The 23499-nt window shown below is 32.5% G+C and overlaps 1 protein-coding gene across 1 annotated transcript; it reads left to right on the plus strand.

The window, feature by feature from the left end:
- The first annotated feature begins 18128 nt into the window (after positions 1-18128).
- Positions 18129-19841, plus strand: LOC126706404 (B-box zinc finger protein 20-like). Its single transcript, XM_050405825.1, has 3 exons — positions 18129-18562; positions 18828-19259; positions 19381-19841. Exons 1-3 carry the CDS (start codon positions 18377-18379, stop codon positions 19651-19653), a joined length of 891 nt encoding a protein of 296 aa, XP_050261782.1. The 5' UTR covers positions 18129-18376; the 3' UTR covers positions 19654-19841.
- Positions 19842-23499: the final 3658 nt, after the last annotated feature.

Raw genomic sequence — 23499 nt, forward strand, 5'->3', positions numbered from 1 at the left:
CTCTCTTTCCTTTCCATGACACTTGAATCTTCATTTACTTATTTTAATCAATTAATTAATTAGTAACCATTGATAATTTATTATAGAATATTATCGGAATATTATAATTACTTTATTGTTACCAAATCAGGGTTAATTTTAGAAAATGTCCTCTCTTTGACATAAAGCAAAAAATAAAATATCACAATTTGATTTTAGTTGCACTATCTTTCTTAGAGACCTTCCGATTTGGGTTCAATGACAATATTGTGCTTTTCTACCATGTTCTCTGTAATTGTAATCGGGAAAAGTGACTTTTGTCATGCCTAATGTATTAAATAAAGTTTCATGTGTAGTCCCACATTAATCCCCGAGAGATTCTCAAGATCAGAAAATGGAATTCTAAAAGTTTTTGAAACTGTCTCTCTCTCTCTCTCCTAAAATGACTAAAAAAGGGTTTTACAACTCATTTAGGAAAACATATTTCTTACACAAAACCAATCTAACTGTATGCTAAAGAAGGCATCCAGGAAACAAACATAAGAGATCATTTAACATTTCATCTTCGAGAGGAAACAATGACGAATTGATCTATACAATTAGGAATTTCTTTAATTCAGGATATTAGAAAATATAAGGTGTATGATTATTGTAGGGACACGATTATTTAACGGCCCAAGAATGACGTTGGGCTGGTACAAAAAAGATCCCTCACAATATGATTTGTAGAGAGTGGGCTTAAAAGGCTGGCCTTTGATCACTGGGCGATAATCCGGACCTGATTTTAGGGGAACTCATGTAAAAAAGGGTTTCAGCCTGGACATTCAAGCCCTGAGGGATTGGACTCCTCGGACTTCGTCCGAGGAGCATTAAGGTCTTCCCCTGGTTACCCGGCGGTGGGATTTTTGTGGTGTGCAGACATCGTTAAGGTATTTTCACCCCTGGAGTCTTTCTCCTAGAGGTGGGATGGGAGGCTCTGCTTGTTGGCCATTTTTCCCAGCCTCCCCTTCTTCTGGCTTTCGTTTCCTTTTATACTCGTATTCCTCCCTCCCTTTAGGGTCCACGTGTGAGCTTTTTCTTCGGGCAGAAGACTTGTCCTATCCGCCCATACCTCCAGTGGTTGGGAGTAGACGTAAAGGTTGAATAGCTTGGTCAAGAATAGGGGCTTGTCAGGCACAGAGTTCTCTATTACAGTATGAGTAGTCTTTTCACTTATTCTATCCGTGCATTAAACTCTTCCTTGACAATAGGTCTCCTCAGATCAGGCCTTGGGCCTTGATATAGGGCGGGCCTGGGCCATGAATTTTTTGGCCCACAATTATGTATTTAAATGTAACCACATTCTTCATCTCCTAAAAATTGCTTTCTTGATTTGATCCCAATGAATAATATGTGAAGCATAAAATTTGCAATGGAGAATTCAACCTAAGGCATAAAATTTGCATATTCTTCTAAAATAATTAAACATAAAGCAACACCTAAATTGATGAGTTTAGGATTCAATGGAGAGCTAATCTTTTTTTTTTTTTTTTTATGTGAATACCAAGACTTTTATTCAAACTAAGACAAAAATAATACATCCTGGGACACCACGTTCTCAATACAACCCGGTGTTTCTTCAACCCAAGCATTCAGACCTGACAAGCCTCTAGCGACCTGTGCTAATATGTGGGCAGCTTTATTCCTAGACCGAGGCACATGACTGAAGCTGACAACACGGAACTTGAAGAGATGGGACAAAGACCCAGCAATATTATTAGCTATGGTCGAGGGTGGGTCTGTGAGGCGAAGCATAGCATTCACCACTTTTAGAGAATCACTCTCGAAGATGCATTCTCGGATCCCCATATCCCATGCGAAATTAACGGCTTCCTCCATTGCTTTAGCTTCCACCTCAAGAGCGCCCAGAGGAGCTTTCAGCTTCTTGCTTACTGCTGCCACCACCGCACCGAAGTGGTCCCGTATCACAACCCCCACACCGACCTCCTTTTGCTGGGCAAATACCGCACCATCCATGTTAGCTACATTGAAACTAACTAAAAAACTATTCTTCAAGACTTTAAAGCTTGCATGTATGACTATGAGGCCGATAACATTTAGAATTATCATATAAAGATAACATTAAATAGAAATACCATTAACTTAAACAAGAACATGCATGTTTTTGTCTTATTTTGTACAAAAAAACATTCATTATTTTTTATTCAAATATTGGCATTAGAATATATGAAAAATCATTCCATCAATCTTTTTATTAACTAGGCTATTTACAAATCAATTTTAACCATAAGTGCAAGAAACACCTAAGTTTTTGTCTTTAAACTCTAAAAAATTCCACTGTCTCTCCAAATCATAGTGAACTATCATTTATGAAAAAAAAGGGGCGGGGGGAGGGGGGAAATTCATTGTTATACTTAATGATCACAAGAATGGTAAAAATCTTATAGGTTTAGCTCCTCAATACTTTTGTAATGTCATGTTGTTGGAGCATGCCAATATTTTAAAATTGATTGGTTTCTTTCTCATTAAAATTCCTTTGTAGTTGATCAAAAAAAAAAAAAAATATATATATATATATATATATATATTATCCAGTTCATACAGAGATTAAGATTCTACTGTAGATCAAGCGAAATTAATGAAATAATTAATAATTCAATAATATTTACTTTCCCTTTTTATTTACCCTCTCACTTGTGCCAATGATAGTGCTTGTATATTTAGCAGAAAAATGAAGGTCAAACACAAGGGAGAAGGAAAATAGTTTTAATACAAAGATACGCCACAAACTCCACTCAAAAGCCATGATAAATTTTAAAGGAGGGTGGGGCAACTTGTACTATACACAATACACTCTCTTAAGCAATGTGGGAATCATATTTGTAAAACCCACATAATGTAAGAGACAAGATATGTATAATGTATAATTAAATATTCTCAAAAATTCAATCCAAAAAAAAAAAAAAAAACCCCAGATTGGCACTCTCGTATGTGTTAACTGTTAAGTATATGCATGATATCCACACACATGTAAATCTTGTATACATATGAGAATGATTTTGTATATACAAGTAACGTAAAATGCATTAGACCGATCAAAACCAGTAAAACCTTGCGGGTTCTGAGTAAACCGTATGACCTAGTTGGTTTTTAATGACCCAGTTGAGTTTGTGAATTATGCAAAATTACATTAACAGGTCAATCTTATTGATTTCTTTACTGATTAATATGTGATAATATGGTAATTTAAATAATAAAAAACCTAAATAAATAAATACATTTTTCAGTTTCACAAAGCCAGTTAGCACGTAGGTATGAGTATATCAGTATATGTTATATAATTTATTGCTTAAAACTTTTTTTCTCTTCTTTTGTTTACATTTTTTGGGCTTTATTTGTTTATTGCTTCAAGTTGAAGTCTTTAACATTTTTTTTCTCTTCTTTTGTTTTATATATATATATATATTTAAAGGTTCAAGTTAAACATGGTGTAACTCTTTAAAGTTACACATTTTCTAAACCATTAGATTTAAGTAGATCTAACGGTAAAAAAAAATAACTCATTAATACTGATATTGTGATTAGCATCTCATTTATTAAATTTATGACATTCTATACCAGTCTCTCCTTTCCAAAAACGTGTCATACACTCTCTCTACTCTCTCTCTCTCTCCTCCTAGAGTATAGATGATTCTAGGGAGCCACCAGGTATTATGTTGAGCACCACCAAGTCAGATTGGTTACCTATCTTGCTGCAAAGACTCTTTGTGGCCGATTTATTTTTCATCATTAGCCTCTTTCATAAATAGCTTCATTGAATTGAAGAGTTTTCCCCGTAGATCTGGCTTCTCATATTACAAAACCAATCTTGGCCAAGTCCATTCCTACAGCTTTTTTGACATTGTAATCCTTGCTTTTTGAAATGAAAATTTCAAAATAATAATTATGATAAGGCAAGTGAAAGACTCAGCCATGAGTTTTCAAAATAATAATAATTATGAAAATTTCAAAACACATTATCACGTTTTGAAATTATGATAAGGCAAGTGAAAGACTCAGCTATGAGTTTTCAAAATAATAATAATTATGAAAATTTCAAAATACATTATCACGTAGGGTGTTTTAGAAAGACTCAGCCATGAGTTTTTTTTTCTAACCATTTTCACCCTTAGACCTATTATTTTGGCAGACCTCAAACGAAATTGGTCGTGAGGGTTTTAGAAAAACTCAGCCACAACAATTGTTCTCAAATAATTTTGACTTTGGCCATGAGTGATTCTTAAGAAAATGTTGTTATAGCACTAATTAATTCCAGTACCTTGAAACAATGGATTTAGAAATCAATGGTTGAGGCTTAGAAGCAAATAGACGTGTGATAGAGAAAGGAGAAAACGATGACTATGGAGATGGGAGAGTTCAGTGTTTTTTTTTTTTTTTTTCTCTAGTACTTTTTTTTTTTTTTGAAATGTCCTTTAGTACTTTTTTAACTGGACATATCATTTTGTTTTAAATATATAATGGTAAATGGTAGTGGATTTTAATCTCCACATTTTATTTAGTTAATAGGTGATGTGACAGTCTCTCGTTAAAACAAAAAAAGATTCTTTTTAAAAAAAGTAATGAATGTGACTGTTATTTATTTAGGAGTATTTTTTTTCCTACTCTTTAATAGGAAGAGTTTTTTTTTTTTTTTTGATGAATAATAGGAAGAGTTAATGTCAACCACTGATTTCTAGGGAATAATTATGACATTGCTAGAGTGTTTTCTAACCGTTAGATTAAAAAGAAATTTATGATCTTAAAAAAGATATAACTCTTATAAAATTACACTAGGTGAAACTTGAACTCCTCTCCCTCTCCCTCCCTCTATATATAAAAGTTTATACCTTAAGGGCATAATTGAATTTTACTGTTGTTTAGTTTCAAAAAAAAAAAAAAAATTATTGTTGTTTTAATATAAGTGGAACCACTCCCCTCATTTCTATTAAAATTCCCTCGAACCCTTCTCCATCCCCTTAAAAAAAAAAAAAAAATATATATATATATATATATTAATAACAATAATCCAGCTCATTCCCCTATATACAAACAAACCAGCCGGAACAGTTTTTGGTGGCTGGTCCATGTTGATGTACGGTGCAAAAAGAATATAAGTTTTACAACTAGTTTGGATGGAAAAGGCTAGGGATTGATGGAGACTTGAAGCACATGTTACATAAATAATACCAAGATTTGTTTCTAAGCTTTTAGGCTGACATTATTATGATTAAACAAGAAGTAGCTAAAAAGGTGATTTTGGATGTACCACCAATTCGATCACCAACCCATGGGGCCTTCCCATTGACTAGTTTGCTGAAGAAATTTGATTCTATTGGTATGTCAATCTTGAACATTCATGAACCAGCTTCATGATTGATTTTTGGAACCCCAAAAACTATAGGGTACCCCTTTTATTTATTGTTATTCTTTGAGTTAGAGCTAAGAGAGCAGAGCTAACCACATTGTTTAGAGTGTTATTGTCGCATGATCGCATTGAGTACATACGTACACATCTTTTATTGCCCCAACGCAACATTGCTCAACGGTCAACTATGCGCCGAATTATCTATCAATTTTCATCGAAGACATTTATAAATATGGTTGGGTGTTTAAAGGGTTATTTGACTCATAAGCCACTAAATTCAAACCAGCTCAACCCCAAAATTTGATGCCGCAGCTTTTCAGTTTCATGGATTAAAAGTACACTAGTGCCAAAGTGCCAACATTTTAGTGTTTGATTTTCAAGGGCCTTCTCATGAAAGACCTTATTTAGGCCTAACCATATTAATCAATTTTCATCGAAGACATTTATAAATATGGTTGAGTGTTTAAAGGGTTATTTGACTCTTAACCCACTAAATTCAAACCAGCTCAACCCCAAAATTTGATGCCGCAGCTTTTCAGTTTCATGGATTAAAAGTACACTAGTGCCAAGTGCCAACATTTTAGTGTTTGATTTTCAAGGGCCTTCTCATGAAAGACCTTATTTAGGCCTAACCATATTAACACATACACACTAACACATACACCCTTAAGAAAGTGTTTATGATCTCTGATAAATAAATAAATAAATTTATAATTCAATAGTTAAGAAGAGAAATTTGAACATTGAACGTATTCATTAGAAACATCAATATATATTAGTTGAATTACAAGACTTTTAGTAGAACATAAAGAATATCAATATATACAATATTACAATCTTCAAATTGGTAACTATTGCAATTGCTCAACCAATATGGTTTGCTTGTTTGCTTGCTCCACCCTCAATCCTATCACTCCTAGAATCAGAGACACACATACTAATCACCAACCAACTTTGTCCAAATATAATTCAATAATTAAGAAGGAAAATTTGAACATTAAATGTCTTCATTAGAAATATCAATAGATATTAGTTGAGTTATTAAACTTTTGGAATAATAGAAAGAAGGGTATGGTTAACAAGTGTCCTTAGAGCATTTGTTAATATATCATTTTAGGAAAGTTTTGATACCACTTTTGTGGAAAATATAAAAAGTTATAAGAAAAATTTATTGTTTTTTTCTTTTTACATAAAAAGTTTTTAAAAATATTTTCTAAACCAATACTGTAGGGCCGACTCCACATTGAATGTATGGTGGGCATAGGACCACCCTGACCTAAAAAGAATAATTACTATATATAAAGTTTAAAAATTTTATAATTTGTCTACCCTTAAAAAAAATTGTGACCACCCTAAATTTTTCAAGGCCTAACAAAAATTAAACTTTGATCACCTTAACAATATGTTAGGTCATTTCAAACAAAAAGAAAAAAAAAATTATTGAACTAAAATTTAAAAGAGATGTAACTTGCAGTATTGATAATGAAACTTGTTATAAAACTTTATGTATTTGCATGTTTTTTTTTTTTTTTTACTTTTTTTTTTTTTTGTGGAGAAGTTGTTGTTTTCAATCTATGAAATTCTTTTTTTATTAAATTTTGTATAATTCATGACCCGTTTGGTAATGTTGTTCTAATAACGTTGTTTAAGTATTGTGGAAATATATGTGTGTGAAAATACGTGTTGTGTTGTTTAAACAACACAACCAAACAGATCCTCAAATTTCTTAACAATTACCTTAGAAAAAAAATTCTAACAAAATCCATCTATACAATATTACAATCCATAAATCTTCAAATTGATAACTATTGCAATTGCTTAAGCAACCTGGTTTGCTTGCTTGCTCCACAACCCCCCCCTATATCTCTCACCCCTAGAATCAGACACAAACTTACTAATCATCATCCAACTTTTGTCCAAATATGAAATTATGTGTTCCTCACACATGGTCTTTTCTCAAACACACCTATCCCCCACCCACTAGCGTTGGGAAGAAATGGTCTTTACTTATCACATGATTTGTCTAAACAATTTGTGAGGCTTTCATAATTACTTCATATGCTTCAACAACCCATCCATGTGAGAAGTATCGAAACTATACAGCATACACAAAAATAAAATAATTTAAAATGGTTGAATGTTCCTTTCTTATCTGCTTATTACCTTTTTTGTGCTGTGCTGACAACTTGCATGTCTTTTATAATTTTTTTTTATTCCATAAAAGATCAATCATATTGAGGTCTGAAAAAGTATTATTTGTCGTTTAGTTTGGCGGCAATTCCTTGATTCTTTAATCAAAGTCTCTTTCCTCAAATTTCTTGCTTTCACATTTTTCATTTGAACGTGTATTAGTCAACGAATAATGAATGATATAAGGAATAGCCACCAAGCTTTTGCTTGATAAAATGAATTATTTGATGGCATGCAATTCACCATCATGTTCCTTTCAATCTTTCGTTCACAATCCTTTTTTTTTTACCCCAAGATCCTATGATCTTTACATTCATTCCAAATCAACTTGTACAATTGAATAAGAACCAATGTCACAATAATTCATTCATAAAAAAAACAAAAACCAAAAACAAGTAAGGGGCATTTGGTTTGCTACGATGTGTTCTTGATGTGATGCACATTACGATAATGTGATATTAAAGTTTTTTGTTTATTTTATTTTTTCTAATATTACCATAATCTAAAATTATAAAATATATCATATCACCTTAATGTAACATCACGGCGAACCAAACGCCCCCGTAGTATGTTCATAGTACATAAAAGTTGCAATTTACAAGTGAACTCGACTAAAAAAGCTACCATTTATAAGTGAACTCGACTTTAAATTCATGATTGAGAATCAAGAGTTCTCTTGTAAATTATAATTGGGTGTATTATCTGTCCTTGATGTAATGTACATTACGATGATGTGACATTAAAATTTTTGATTTATTATATTTTTTCTAACATTATCATAATCTAAAATTATAAAATATATCACATTATCTTAATGTCACATTATGATGAATCAAATACCCCCATACTGTATTCATAGTACATAGAAGTTGTAATTTACAGGTGAACTCGACTATAAAAGCTACCATGTGAACTTGACTTTAAATTCTTGACGAAGAATCAGGAGTTCTATTGTAAATTACAACTGTGTGTACTATTTGTACACTTAACTATATACACTAGTAATTTCCCCAAAAAAACCAAAAGAAAAAACCTTTCGGCAATACATCATTTTTACTTAGCTCGATGCAACATTTGATGTACTACTTATGACTCACTCCTCTTAAAATGAAAATCACGTTATTCACATCCAAAAACTATCTGCCGAAATCATAACAACTGAAATTTCCATCAAATGAATTAAATATTATTACATTCTCAAAAAAAAAAAACTAACACTACAACAAATCTAACTTTTTTCAAGGGTCAAAACCCTTAAAAAAGTATTAAAAACCCTTGAAAAAAATTATTTTAAGAGTCCAGTTGACCCTTGATAACCTTCGAAACATATACCATTGAAAAAGAAATTTTAACGACCTTCGTGGCCCTTAAAACAAGTGCTCTAATCTTATTTTGAGGGTCAAGAGACCCTTAAATAACCTTTTACCAAGGTTTAAAAAATTTATATTTACAACCCTTGATAAATAAGGTTATTTAAGGGGTCTCTTGACCCTCAAAATAAGATTTTATTTTATTTAAAAAAAAAAAAAAAAAACCACAATCATGCACAAATATATATATACATACACAAAAATTCACAATTGTTGAAATGATATGCTATGAACATACAATTATTTCATAGCATATTCAAAATTCGGTAGAAATCATTCTCATAAGAGCATAAAAGAAAGAAGAAGAAAAAAAATGCCCATCAATGTTTTAGCAAGGGAATGAGCAAGCTGGTTGCCCTCTCTTTTTACATGTTTGAAGCTATATTTATGAAAAATCTCTTACAACATCCAAATCTCTTCAATAACATGACCAAACCATGGTTTTTGATGGCGCCTGGTTGTTGATAGCTGTGACAACTCTCTGACTATCTCCTTCAAACTCTACCTTAGAAATGCAAAGTTCTCTAGCAAAACTTATTGCCCTACTAACTGTTGTGAGAGTGCTTTTTTCTTTAGCACACAGGCCCAAGGATCCTGGGCCAAGTAGTTGTGTTTTGGTGGATTGGGCTTGGTTCACCGCAGCTAAATGGGGGCTGATTACGAACCAAGTTGTGCGCAAGTCACATAAATTTCCTCAAGGCAAAAATGCGATTCTTCCCCGGGCGTACTGTCGTGGGATCCCGGGGCGTATTAGGCCTGTAAGAACCCAGAATCTCTGGTTCTGTGCACTATACAATCTTTCTCCATGCTTGTTATGCAATGAAGTTTTGTCCTTTCCTTTTACCTCTATAGGTCCTACACAAGAACAACTATACAATGCACATATCTTCAAATAATTGTTAGTTTCTTAGATTATGATATATATATATATATATATATATATATATATATATATATATTTATTAATACATATACATATATGTAAATGAATTTCATAAGAATGATTCAGTCACGAGGATCCTGGCCCCAATTCTCACAGACTTATGCTTTTGCACAAGACTTGTGGGATTTGGAACTCAAGTCTGAGTGGCTTTGCTTGGGCAGGGACTCAACTTTACAAGCAAGAATATATATGTATTGAGCAGCAAGAAGCAGTAAAGAAATATGCAAAGTAATTGTTAGAAATTCTCAAATCAATATGAGATATTTCATTATTTTTCTTGATTGTGGATTACAAATGTGCTCACTAAGACGTGATACAAGGTTCAAATAAGCTCAAAAATTACAGACTTTGATGGCTATTCAAGCCTCTAAAACTTGCAAAGTTTGAATCCTTTTGAATCCAAGTATGTGCTATAGTGGCTGTTTCTGGGATACCGGGAGACATTCCTCTGTTTTTCTTAAATTTTACAGAGTTCTAATGACTCTGTTATGATATTCTTCCTACTGAAAATCCTCCCCCTTTCAACATGGGTTTTCTCTTCCTTTTATAGTGTGTTTTCTAGGGCTCCATGGTACTAGTGATTTCTCTCTTTTGCCCCTCAGAGCTCGTGCTGTGACAGTTGCTCAAGGGCTAGTCTCTTCCCTTTTTTCTCATAGTTTTCATCTTTTATTACTGTTTCTCTAAAAGTCATTTGCTGACTTTCCATTCCGGGGCGTCCTCAGCAATTAGCCTTCAATCTCTCTTCTTTCAAGGTTTCTCATTTTTCAGACTTAGCTGTCGGTGTTATTTCCTTGTTGTCATTATTCCCAAATAGTTTGAATCTTTTACTGCTGGGTTGAAAGTTCTCTTCGAGTTGCTTCTACGTATGATTTTCTCATTCTTGGTTCCTTGTGGTACAGCTCCTTTGTTCATGAATGTTTACTTTATACTTTCTGATTCTTTGCTGCACTAGTGGGTACTTGAGAAGGACATCTCTGTTCTTCATTTCTTGTATTTCGTGGTACCTTTCTTGAGTTGTCTCAATCCTATAGTAGCTGTCCTGCATTACCTGAGGATCCCGGGCGTCTGGCAGCCTCTAGGTATCCCGGCCCAGTTCTTTCACTGAATTTTGCTGGACTTTTTAATGACCTTTTTGCTGGAAATCTGAACATAAATAGGGCCTTAATGTTGATTCTTCTTGCTGCTTGAATTGGGTCTTCTTTACTTTTCATGGAATGGGCATTCTTGTGAAATTTTGGCCTTCAACAACTGTCAAGGCTACTTCATTTTCATCCAATTAACATTAAAAAAGCAATTATGTATTTACACCAAAAGCTTCAATTCTACAAAAGCACGTTACCATGCTAGTCTTTATCAGAACTCTTTTGCTTCTTCCACTTATGTGCAGCTTCCAATATTCTAAGATTAGTCGTCTGAGTTTCCTCTGGGAACATGTAGTCAATGTATTCCTCATATCTGCCAATTTAAACTTGTTAGCAAAGGCAAACAAGGAAAGCTTACAAAATGTAATGGAACACAATTATATCTCAGACAGCATCTGCCTCCTCTTTTTCAGCTTTTTTGGCAGCTTAGCTTGGACTAAACTAATATCATCAAGCTCACCAAAACTGCTTTCTATGTTCATCCACTCTTCCAATGGCTTTGCTCTTTTCTCTTTCAACTCAGGTGCAGATGTTCTGTAGTAGTTGCTGGTTTTCTCAAAAACCCCTGATTCATAGAAAACAAAAGAAAAGTGCTAGAACTTGTTTCATTGGTGATAAAATTTAAAAATAATCAGAATATCCACAGTCTTTTACTCTAGTTTGCAACCAAATTAAGCTGCAAACAAGACATAGGCACTTATGCTTAGCTGAATTGCTTTGAGCACAATGCAAGAAGAACCGCTTCCAGATTTACTTCACACATCCAACTTATCCTAACCACCCTGCATGACAAAGTCATAGTCCTTGATGATTTAGAAGGAAATGTAATATAAGGCTACCATAAAAAGTAAAAACTCTAGATAGCGATTCATATAATCACTTTTGTTCAGCATAGGCTTCTGCTTGAGATTCATCTTCCAAAGCAACGGACAAAAAACACACTTCAAAACCAAGGCCCAAATTAGCAATTAGTGTCAAAGCTTAAAGTACTCGAAATTTGACAATACCAGCAAATATTCTTTGATTTCAATGCCTAAAGCATATCATTCACAATTGTTGAAATGATATGCTATGAATTTCACAAGTCGGGACATCTTCACGAATAACTCCCTTCACTTGGTTTCCATCTTGAGAGGCCACAAACTTGACACTCACTTTTGTTGGAATTTTCCTTCCAATACAACATACAATTATTTCTACAAACATCTATCTTCACATAATCAAGACCCAAATCCCGAATCATCTTCTTTGCCTCATATAATGAATCTGGCAACTCTACAATAACTTTAGAAAGCGCATCATTCAACAATTGAAGCAATAGAGTAAACGATTTGTTTGTCCAACCACTAAGACATTCATAATAGTATAAGTAAATATCAAATAATGGGAGATCAAGGGGATTCTAACAACAAACATCCAAAGTGCATTCATTTACTTATGTAGAAGCCCACAGTCATGTCCTAAAACAAGTATTTATGGATGTAGTGTAAGACATACACACATAGACAAAAACATTGTATATCACAAGAATAGGGATAACTCACCTGCCCAGAATGAAAGAAATAATTCTCCCCGGCCAATTTTGTTGGTGTTGACTGATAGAAGTTGTAGCAGGTCCAAGTAAGCTGCAAAAGAAGAAATGATAGAATCTAGTCAACTGCCAAAAGAGTGAACAAAACTAAAAAACAATAAAAGAAAGAAGGGTAGGATACTAGGATGCCCCATGAAGATTAAAAAAAATCCATTTTGTTCGAGAAATTATTATAAGTGAGTTGCATTTCGGGCAGCAGTTAACAGTATTTATACAATCTTTCCACATCACTTTAGAAGACAGCATCACTCTAATTGCAACATCAGCTCAGAAAACAGGGTTCTCACTTTAAAAAGAACTAAACCCACCATCAAATTTCCATTACAGTCAAATCACACTCAAAATTTTATAAAACCAAACCAATAATTCACTTTGAAAGACAAATAAACCCAATTCATGCTGTGGATGTACCCAACCAAGACAAATAAACCCCCCTAGGTTCATCCCCTTACCACTAACCTCCACTATCAGTAATCTCCCTCTCAATTTCCACAACCCAAAGCTGAGACCCATGAACCTAACATTCCCATAATCCCATGGCAACACCCAACCAACCTCACCCTCAGTCAACTGACTGCAACAATCACACACACCACACATTAAACACAAAAACTGCACACACATACACATGACAACTGAAAAATACAAGAAGCTTACTAAATTTCTCTGATATACAGGCCTTTGATGTAACTAATATTGAATATAGCAATTTGGAGCAGATTCCTCGTCTGTTTCAAATTTCAATTAGCATAACACAACCATTAAATTTCTCGATCTTAAATCTCTAAGATCTAGCAAAAAATTAAATGAGAAATAATTTCCATTTGTTTTAACCAAATTTTACATGGAGTACTCGAAACAGAGTATGAAGTAACAAAAAATAATTCTATGGATTTTCTAAAAGAAAATTGAATCTGATCACATAAACAAGGAAATTATGCTCAGATGTAAATTTCTGCTAAAGAAATTCAAATGCGATTGTCCGTAATTGAAGTTGAAAGACAGAAAATCGGAATTCTGATGATGATTACCAGAAGAAGCGAATCCTGCTCAGTGATTTCAGCTTCCTTCTATGCTACAACCTGAGGAAAACGATTACGTTACAGTGAGATTCTAAAGCGAATGATCAATTAGAAATAGAAATAGGGAAATCGATGATGAGCTTAATTTTCTGAGAAATGTGAAACGAAAATCATGGGGAAATCGATGAAAAAGTGTGGGTAAACCAAAAAAACAAAAAAATCAAAGACGAAATTAGGGTTTGTGATTCGTACCTAACCGGAGCTGAGAAACACAACGCCAAGAGAGAGGAAGAGTCACAAAACTGAGATCGTACCTAATCAGAGCTGTGCGATTACGTACCTAATCGATGATCGTCGAGCTCTATGAGATTTCCATAAGCTCTGTGAGATTTCTATGCTCTCTCAGTTTCAGGCTTCAACGAAAGAGTGATAATAGCTCTGTGTTTGTTGTTTACGTTTGGGCTATATTTTTAAATTTTGTTGAGCTTTTTCCAGGGATGAAAATTTTGTTGTGGGCTTTTTTTAAGGGCTGAAAAAATTGAAATTTTTTATCAAAGGGTGTGGGCTGAAAAAACTGACGCGTTTTTTTTTTCACATTTATTTCAAGGGTATTATAACTTATTTTGAGGGATTAAATAACTTTTGAAATAAAGTGAAGTAATATAGCCTCCCGCATTTGTATTTATAGATTATATTGACAGATTTTAGTAAACCCTCGATAAAAGAGGGTTGAAATAACTAAAGTTTGTTGTAGTGTAAATATTATTATTTTTTAATTTACAGCTGAATTTTATACAGCATAATTTATTTCTTAAACAAAAGAAAACTATCACGAAGTAATAATTGTGACAAGATGTTCCTTTGTCTAAACTAAAGAAAACACCAACGTGGCACAGACATTTATAGTACAATTCACTCATATAAATTTTAAGAGAGTCGGAACCGTAAATTTTGACTAAAAAGTAGCTTTCATCAACTTCAATGCTCCCTTATTTATTAGGTACGATTCTTCAAAAACTCTGTGCACCAATTTAAATATTAGAAAGGATGCTCTTATCACTGAAAAGAGAAACCAAATTCCTCTATTTAATGTCGATTTTAAATATTTTTCTAAGATATTATTTAGATACTATTTATTTGTTAAAAATTAAAAATTTATTACTAAAAATATTATTACAAAATAATTTTTAAAAGATAAAATATTATTCATTTATTACTGTTCACGCGTTTTTGTGCTGGTTCATAAATAGTGTCATGGAACCAGTCAAAAAAGCAGATGTAACAGCAACGCAGACGTGTTGCTAAACAAACGCACACTACAGTCTAGTTTGGATAGCGGCAGGTTACACGTTTTGCGCATCTGCGTTTTTTTTAGGTCCTGTGCACTGTTTACGGGACCCGCAAGTACGAAATCTGGCAAAATCAATTTTAAAACTGGGTCCCACGGCTCTATTCACACATTTAAAATTATTTTGCTACAGTATTTTCAATTTTCAGTAATAAGTGGTATCAAAACAAACCCATGTATACGTTTCTGCTTTGTTTAAGTAGAAATTCTTAATTCAGCAAAAAAAAAAGTAGAAATTTTCTTAAAACACAATTCTTTTATACTTCGCTATCCATGTTACCTTTAATATAAAATATAATATAATTTTTTTTATTACTTTTCTTTCTTTATAATCTTGTTATTGCAAATGAAGATATTTAAGTTGAAGGGTGGGAATAATTCTTCTAAGCAATTGCTTCTAATAATTGAGGATTTAATTAGGATGTACAAAACTACAAATATGATAAGGAAAACATGATTTCTACATTAAGACATTACCACACTAAGAATCCATGAGCCTTGTTAGAAAATAAAGAATAACTACAAGAACATATAATTTATATACGTTTTAAGCAGCACAAATTTGATCATATTTTGAATTAAGTCTCTTGAACTCAGTCTATTAGAACATCAACATATGTCCTATAATCTCCTCTATTTTATAACGAGATTTCTTTATTGTCATCACCCATAGATATGAATCCTAAGATGTTTGTCTTAGCAAAGAAGAAAAAAGAATTATGTGTGTTTAGATTAACTTATTTTTATCAATTTAATTTATTTTGTTTATTGTGTTACTAGGAAAAAATAATCAGTTGTACCTTGATATCCTTTAAATAATTGTACATTATCTTTTAGGGGATGACTCAACAAAATAAACCAATAGTTTATTGCTACATAACAATGTTATTGAACCTTTGATAATTCCAATCACCTATGTATCCAACACCTCAAAATCCAATTATTTTGTAGTTGTTTTCCAGCTTGCTTACTCAAATGATTCTCAAGCACGCCAAAGATAATTTATATTATTTCAAATTGATTGATTTGATATCATGACCTAGGACCGACCTATAAAACAAAAGCACACTTATTCAAATTTCTTGAATTTTAAGGTAGATTCTGGTAACCAAGAGTAGAATAATAAGGTCAACCTCTTTTATTGAGAAGAAGGAAAAGTATTCCTAGCATTTTGGAATTATTTTATTAAACTCACAAATAGAAATTAAATTGATTTTTTTTTTTTTTTTTAAAGATAGTTACAATATGCTACTAATTATGCAGTTTGAACTCTTACCTCCTTAGACCCTCAAACACTTTGTGTATAGGGAGGTATAAAGTAAGTTACAAGGCTCTTGGTTAAATTGATTATTTTTAATCTATGCTTAAAAGTAATTATTCCAGCATGTGTTTCAAGGAAAATACTTACGTACTAACATAGCAAAATGGTACTTCCTTCTTTCATATTTATGGTGGACCTCACAATGAATTCAATGAGTAGACTTCATCATAAATATGAGAGGAGGGAGCATCATTCACTATATCTTGAGAATACTTAAGAATTACTCGTGTTTCAAACGGTTGAAATGCAAGCATAGTAATGAAAAAAAAAACTATGTGATTTATACCAACATAAGGTCATTACTCATCACCAACAAATACTGAAAGTAGTAATAAAGAGTTTGTGTTTAAATATGTCAAATTGAACTTTTCCTAGCAAAGCCTTCAATCTGGCTTTACTGAAAAACAACACAGTTGGGAGTTGGGACTGTTAATTATGAATTAACTATCAATCCCCTTTATTCAGCAAAAAAAAAAAAAAAATGCTGTCAATCTCCTTTGAGTTGGGTAATAATTGATTGCATGTAGATAAAATAAAATACAATATGCTTGCACCTAAAAAAAAATGTAAAAATAAATCGTTATAACAACCTAGTTTCTAATAAGAAAAAGGTACGCTAAATTTAGGAAAATGCTAAACTATTATAAAAATTTTACTATAAATAATTTATAAATTGATGCGAAAAAATTATGATTGGTATTAATGTAAAAACTATAGTATGTAGTCAAATTTCTAATGCTCCTAGTAATTCTCTAAAATTTAATTATATGGTTGGAAACTGTAACTTTACACAAGAAAAGGTATTTGACCAATAAGCCGTCACATAGTTTCTATGTATACTTGTATATTTGTATAACATTATTTACATTGACTAATAAATCAAATTGTTGAATTAATTAAAGAACATAACATATAACAAACAAATAACTGTGACTAAATTTTACTTATAATTAAGGAAATTGTTACATATAAATCGATTTTGGAAAAGTATATTTATAATGAACAAGACAATCATCATGTTGCCCAAAGAAAAAAGAAAAGAAATGCTATAAATGGATCGAATGGGCTAGATTCCAGATCAGTGGGGAATATTATATTGAGTTTAATTTAGCCCATCCCAGAAAAAGGTAATGGAAATAAAAATCAACTACCTGTGGTCTCCCCATAAGCTGACACTGCTCCATCAACCTCTCTCTCTCTCATTATGATCATATTATTCAGTTTTGAAAGAAGAGCAGGGATCAATAAATAGACAGATAAATGCTTCCCATGCTTTCAATTTCAGACAGAGTCAGAAGTAGAGTGACAGTTTTAACCTTAAAATTACAAGTAATTTTATAGACATATAGTAAAATTTCACGGTCATACTCGTTTGGGTGTTGCGTATAGCCGTACATATATCTTGTACTGAAATGGTAACTTCAGTAGAAATTATGTGCGTACATTTGTCTGCTACTGTTAGTGTGGGCTAAACATTACTCTTTTTACCATAAAAAAAATGATAAGATTATAATTTTTACTGTAATTTATTTACGTGACAAGTAGTGAATAATTGAGTAAAAATGATGGGTTCACAAATCTACTACTTATAACTTGTCATGTGAGCAAGTTATGATCCTAACATTATTTTTTACAATATTCTTATTTTTAATTATAATTCAACAAGTTTAATATTTTATTATTTTATTTAGATATATAATAACTACCGCTTTAACTATTGTAAAAATGTGGTGACAATTATTGGTTATGTCACTGTCACAACTCTAAAATTAAAGCCAAGAAAGCCAAGTTGGTACCTCTTACTCTAAGTATATACATACTAGAGAGAGAGAAGGCAGGGGGGCTTTGAAATACTGGCCAATGGCATATATGAATAGCTTTCTTGTAGCCAGACAATTCAAAGAGTCGAGATCTCTGAGAGCTAATTGACTGCTATCTCTGGCCCCAAATTCCCAGTAGCCCATAACCCTTTGTCTCTTTCCCTCACGTTATTTTTCCCTCATCAGTCAGAGTTTTTGTGTAGATTAGAGAGAGAAATCAAGAAGGAGAGTTGCTGAAAAGAGATCATGAAGATCCAGTGTGACGTGTGTGACAAAGAAGGAGCCACTGTATTTTGCCCTGCAGATGAAGCTGCTCTTTGTGATAGCTGTGATAAAAGCATCCACCATGCAAACAAGCTCGCCAGCAAACACACACGCTTCTCTTTGGTCCACCCCTCCTCCAAAGAATTCCCTCTTTGTGATATCTGTCAGGTACTCATTCCTCATCTCCTTCCTCCTAGTCGATAATAAGAGAGAGGCAAGTCATATATAATGAATAAAGTCTCTTTATAATTCCTTGACCCTGATTAGTCTGTTCAGAATTCATAGCCGACCCAAGAATTCTGGGACTTAGACTTTGCCATTGTTATTGTTGTGTAATTTTGGTTGAAGAAAAAAAAAAGTGGTTCAAAACAACCATTAGAAGAAGAAATTGATGATATTGGACTATTGGTTAATTATCTTCTCTAAATTGCAGGAAAGGCGTGCCATTCTTTTTTGCAAAGAAGATAGAGCAATTCTTTGTAGAGAATGTGACCTTCCAATTCACAAAGCCAATGAACATACCCAGATACACAATAGGTTTCTTCTCACAGGTGTAAAGCTCTCTGCCTCTTCTTCTTTATATCCAACCTCATCATCTTCCACTGCCTCTGATGCAAACATTGGTACTGAGAATAGAAGCACAAAGTCATCCATAAAGAGACCAAAACCAATTCATAATGAAGCTTTGACCTCTCCTTCAAGTGCAAAAACAACACCACCAACTATCAAGATCAATGAAAATGAGAATAGCACGGTTTCTATTTCAACCAGCAGCATATCAGAGTATTTGATGGAAACCTTGCCGGGTTGGCGTGTTGAAGACTTTCTTGACCCTTCATCAGCTAATTACAGTGGTTTCTGTAAGGTTTGCAGTGCAGCCTAAAATAAAATAAGCCTTTGTTTTGTTTGATTTATGATAGCTTTTATTTTCAAGAGCATCAAGTTTATTAATTTGCTAATATTAGCTTACCTAATTATTGGTGCAGTCCTATGGTGATTTTCTTCCATTTGTGGATCAAGATCTTGGAAGAAATATTAGTTCATTTCCATCAGCAGAAGGTTTGGCCAACTGGGTTCCTCAAGTTTCACCTCAATCCCCTCAATTTCCTTGTCTTCCCCACACTGAGTTTCTGAACCCATTTAAGGAATCAGAAAAGACAACTAACGTGAAAAGAACTAGCCGGAAATGGAGCAATGATGCTTTTACAGTACCTCAAATCAGTTCTCCATGTCTCAAGAAACCCAGACACTTTAGATAGGATTTTACATGTTAGATGTTTCTTTTTGCCAATTACGGTTCGATCTGTCTGTGATCTCTAGATCATCTCTTCTGTTTGTTTTAAAATGGGGTCAGTTTTTCTTCATTGTTTTTTGCTGGTCTTCAGTTCGATTGTTTTGCAATCATGTAAACACTTTAAATGTGAAATAGTTCCATTTTCCTCTGCAATTATCCTATTCCGCTGTTTTTCATTTAGCTTTTTGATTCTCCTCCATCCATTATTTCACATTTCTTTTTTCATATTGCTTTCATTGAAAAATTATTATGTATTTCCGAAATATCATAAATGTCGGTACTCCGTATTCCTTTCTCTCACATGAATGGTAGGTCTCACTAATTAAATTCATGGTAGAACCTACCATTCATGTAAGAAGAAAGAGTATGCATTTATGATACTCTAGGAGTAGCTAACAATTTTCCGCTTTCATGCTTTTAAAATATGTACATCCTTACATTAATTATGGATATTTCACCTTTCTTTTTTCACATTGCTTTCGTGCATTAAAACATGTACGTTATTACATTAATTATGGATGGTGTGTGTGAAAAACTTCTAATACTATATGTTAAAGCGTAGACATTCCCACAACCATTTTGGATATATGCGTGAAAAATAGAGCAGGTAAACGAAAGAAAGAATATTTGACTATTCAGGAGCATCATTTAACAGATTCTTGTTTAGAGCATCATCTAACATATTCTTCTTGTTCATCAAAATATATATATATATATATATATATATATATATATTCTTGTTTAATCAACACTCACTAGGCTTACAAGTTTTTTCTTTTTCTTTTTTATAACTAAGGCTTATGTGTTAAAAGTTTTTTTTTTCTTTGAATTTTACTAACGTATACTATTAGGGTATACAATAGTAAACCATTTTAGATTTTTTTTTTTTATGAAAAAATTACTAATTTTTTTTTACAATTTTTTAATTTTCTATAAAATATTTTCAAAAATAAATGATTAATGTGTGCCTTAAGACACATTAACCAAACTCTTTTTCTTTTACAACAAAAGCACAAAGTTCGGAAAATAAAATATTTAGAGATAAACTTAATGGCCCACCATGAGAGGGTAATATAATATGGTCTATACAAAAACTCTTGATTGATCATATTGTATTGCATAAATGGTACGGTCATATAACTATGGCTTTTAAAAGTTAATAGTATTTTTTTTTTCTTTTTTTACAGCAAAAGCACAAAGTTCGAAAAAATATTTAGAGATAAATTTAATGGCCCACCTGAGAGGGTAATATAATATAATCGAGAAAACTTTTGATTGAGCATATTTGAATTGCATAAATGGAACTGTCATATAAGGCCTTATTCTCAATATGTGGGTCTCATAAATATGTGGGTCCCATAGGTTATGAGAGAATGGTTTCATGAGATGCCATCTTCTCGTATTAAAAGCTTAATTAATTTTCTCTACCTCCGTGAAGGGTGGACAATCTCAATTATTATCGATTAATTTTCTCTATCCGTACGAAGGATGGACCATCCCAATTATTATCGATTAATTTTCTCTATCCGTGTGAAGGGTGGACCATCCCCAATTATTATTTTCTTTTTTTTTTGGGATAAAACCATCCTAATGAAATGCTCCTAAAAGTTAAAACAACTAATTCATTTTTTTTTTTTTTTTATCCTTTATGTTTAGGGTGTTTTCATTTGATCGCTTATATTTGAAAATTATCATTTTTCTCCTCATATTTGAAATTGCTTTCAAATTAGTCATTCCGTTCATCTTCATTTGTGACATTGCTAAGTACCAACTAAGCTCATAGCACAATTCTTCTATTTGAAAGTACGTACGTCGCCGTCAGTTTATCAAAAAAATAGAAATTGTGCCATCTGGAATATTAGTTCAAAGTCCAATTAACGAGAAATTATTATTAACACCAGGAGGACTGCTGATGTGGTCCTTCCTGACCAATGAGATGATGTCATCTATACAAATGTATATGTGAGCTTCCTAATCAGTATAAAGAATAAAAAATAAAACTTACCAGATGATGTCATATTTGCATAAATAACAGTATTTTATTAGTTGAGAGGTCAGAAGTGACCACATCAACAATCCTCCTAGTGGACCTAATGATTTCCCCTAATTAACGAATGCCTTTAAAGTATTTGTTAATAAAATATATTAAGAAATTTTTAATATCACTTTTATAATAATAAAAAATTGTAAAAAACTGTTTTAAAAAATCAATTACTATACTTTTTTTTTCTTTTTCCTTAAAAATTTTCTAAAAATACTTCATAAATCAATACACTTTCCCTTATAAACTCTCAAACAAAGCCCCATAAAAAATTTCTAAAAATAATTCATAAACCAATATACTTTCCCTTATAAACTCTCAAGCAAAGTCTTAATAGACTTTTTATTCCCTTCATTAAAAATCTCAAACAAAAAAATGAAAGAATATTTTAAAATTATTCTTTTCATTTATTTCCATTCCATTCTCTCCTCCTAAACTAAGGCTTAGGCTATCCATTAAATTTTTTCCATTAATTAATCAATTTAAGTATTTTTAATGAATTAAGTCAGTTCTTTTTCTTTTTCGTTTCATTTGTTCTTCAAAACTCTCTCTCTCTCTCCCTCTCTCGTCACACTGCACTAAAGTTATCAAGTCACCTTTGAGGAAGTAGGGAGAATGGCAGAGGTGGACGTACGATGGCTCGGCAATGGAATTGGAACCACACAGAGCAAACCTCAATGATCTCTTTTGGAGCACCAAATGCCAATCCTCTCTCTCATATTAGTCTCTAATAAAGTAAATATTTTATAAAAAAAAAAAAAAACTTAATTTTTAATTAATGAGTATTTAGTCATTTTTCCTTTAGATTTTTATTTTTGAGAAACCATTTTTCCTTTAGATTGGTTGATGAGAAGACATTAGAATCTAACGCAACTGGAAATGTTGAATATAAAGATATTTTATTAGTTGGCGTCCAAAAGACCCAACCTAATCACTCTAATTCAAGGCCGGTCACCTCCCCACCCTTACATTGAGGTAAGGTGAGAAAAGACTAGAGAATCAACCGCTGCAGTGCGATGCAAAAATCTACTCTACACTGGTTCCGATGAATCAACCTCTATTCATAATTATTGACTTATGTGACATCTAACAATCAAATCACTCAAAAATGAACAAAAAGACCATTCTAAAAACGATCTCAAATATCAAGGAAAGAAACAAAAATTTCGAAAATGATAAACCAAAAATGAAAACATTCTAGTACATAGAAACTATAAAGTTCAACAACGTAGTTTAATCAATCGATAATGTATATAAGAATAGATGGAAAGATGAAGATATGGGATGAGACATATACTTGAGAAAGTGAAAGTGACAGCCTGCCTGGCGCGTGGACTTTGTTGGAAGTATTAAATTTATCAAGTACTGGGTTGAGCATAAAGGTGTCGTAGGAACGTGGGAACGTGTATATGTAATGTCAATTGAAAAAATCATATCAATTTATTTTTTGATGAAAAAAAATCACATCAAACTAAAAATTAAATAGAAATGGATAACTTCAACCTACGGCAATGGTGACACAACGTTGTGAGAACAACAATTTTTGGTCTATAATACTAATACTTGTGGCTTTGGCAGTTGATACTTAGAATTTACATCATTCTTTAAAAGACTGCAGTACAGTACGTGGTATAATTAGATGCAGTCTAAACTCTAGGACTGTGATGGCATGTAACAAAAGTCTATTTAATGCATTGCTTTGCATAATGTAGCCTTTTTTTTTTTTTGGGGTAATAAATTGTGAGAAGCAAATATGAACTAATTCAGCAG

Source organism: Quercus robur, chromosome 11 (genome assembly GCF_932294415.1).
Source record: "Quercus robur chromosome 11, dhQueRobu3.1, whole genome shotgun sequence".
Classification (NCBI taxonomy): Eukaryota; Viridiplantae; Streptophyta; class Magnoliopsida; order Fagales; family Fagaceae; genus Quercus; species Quercus robur.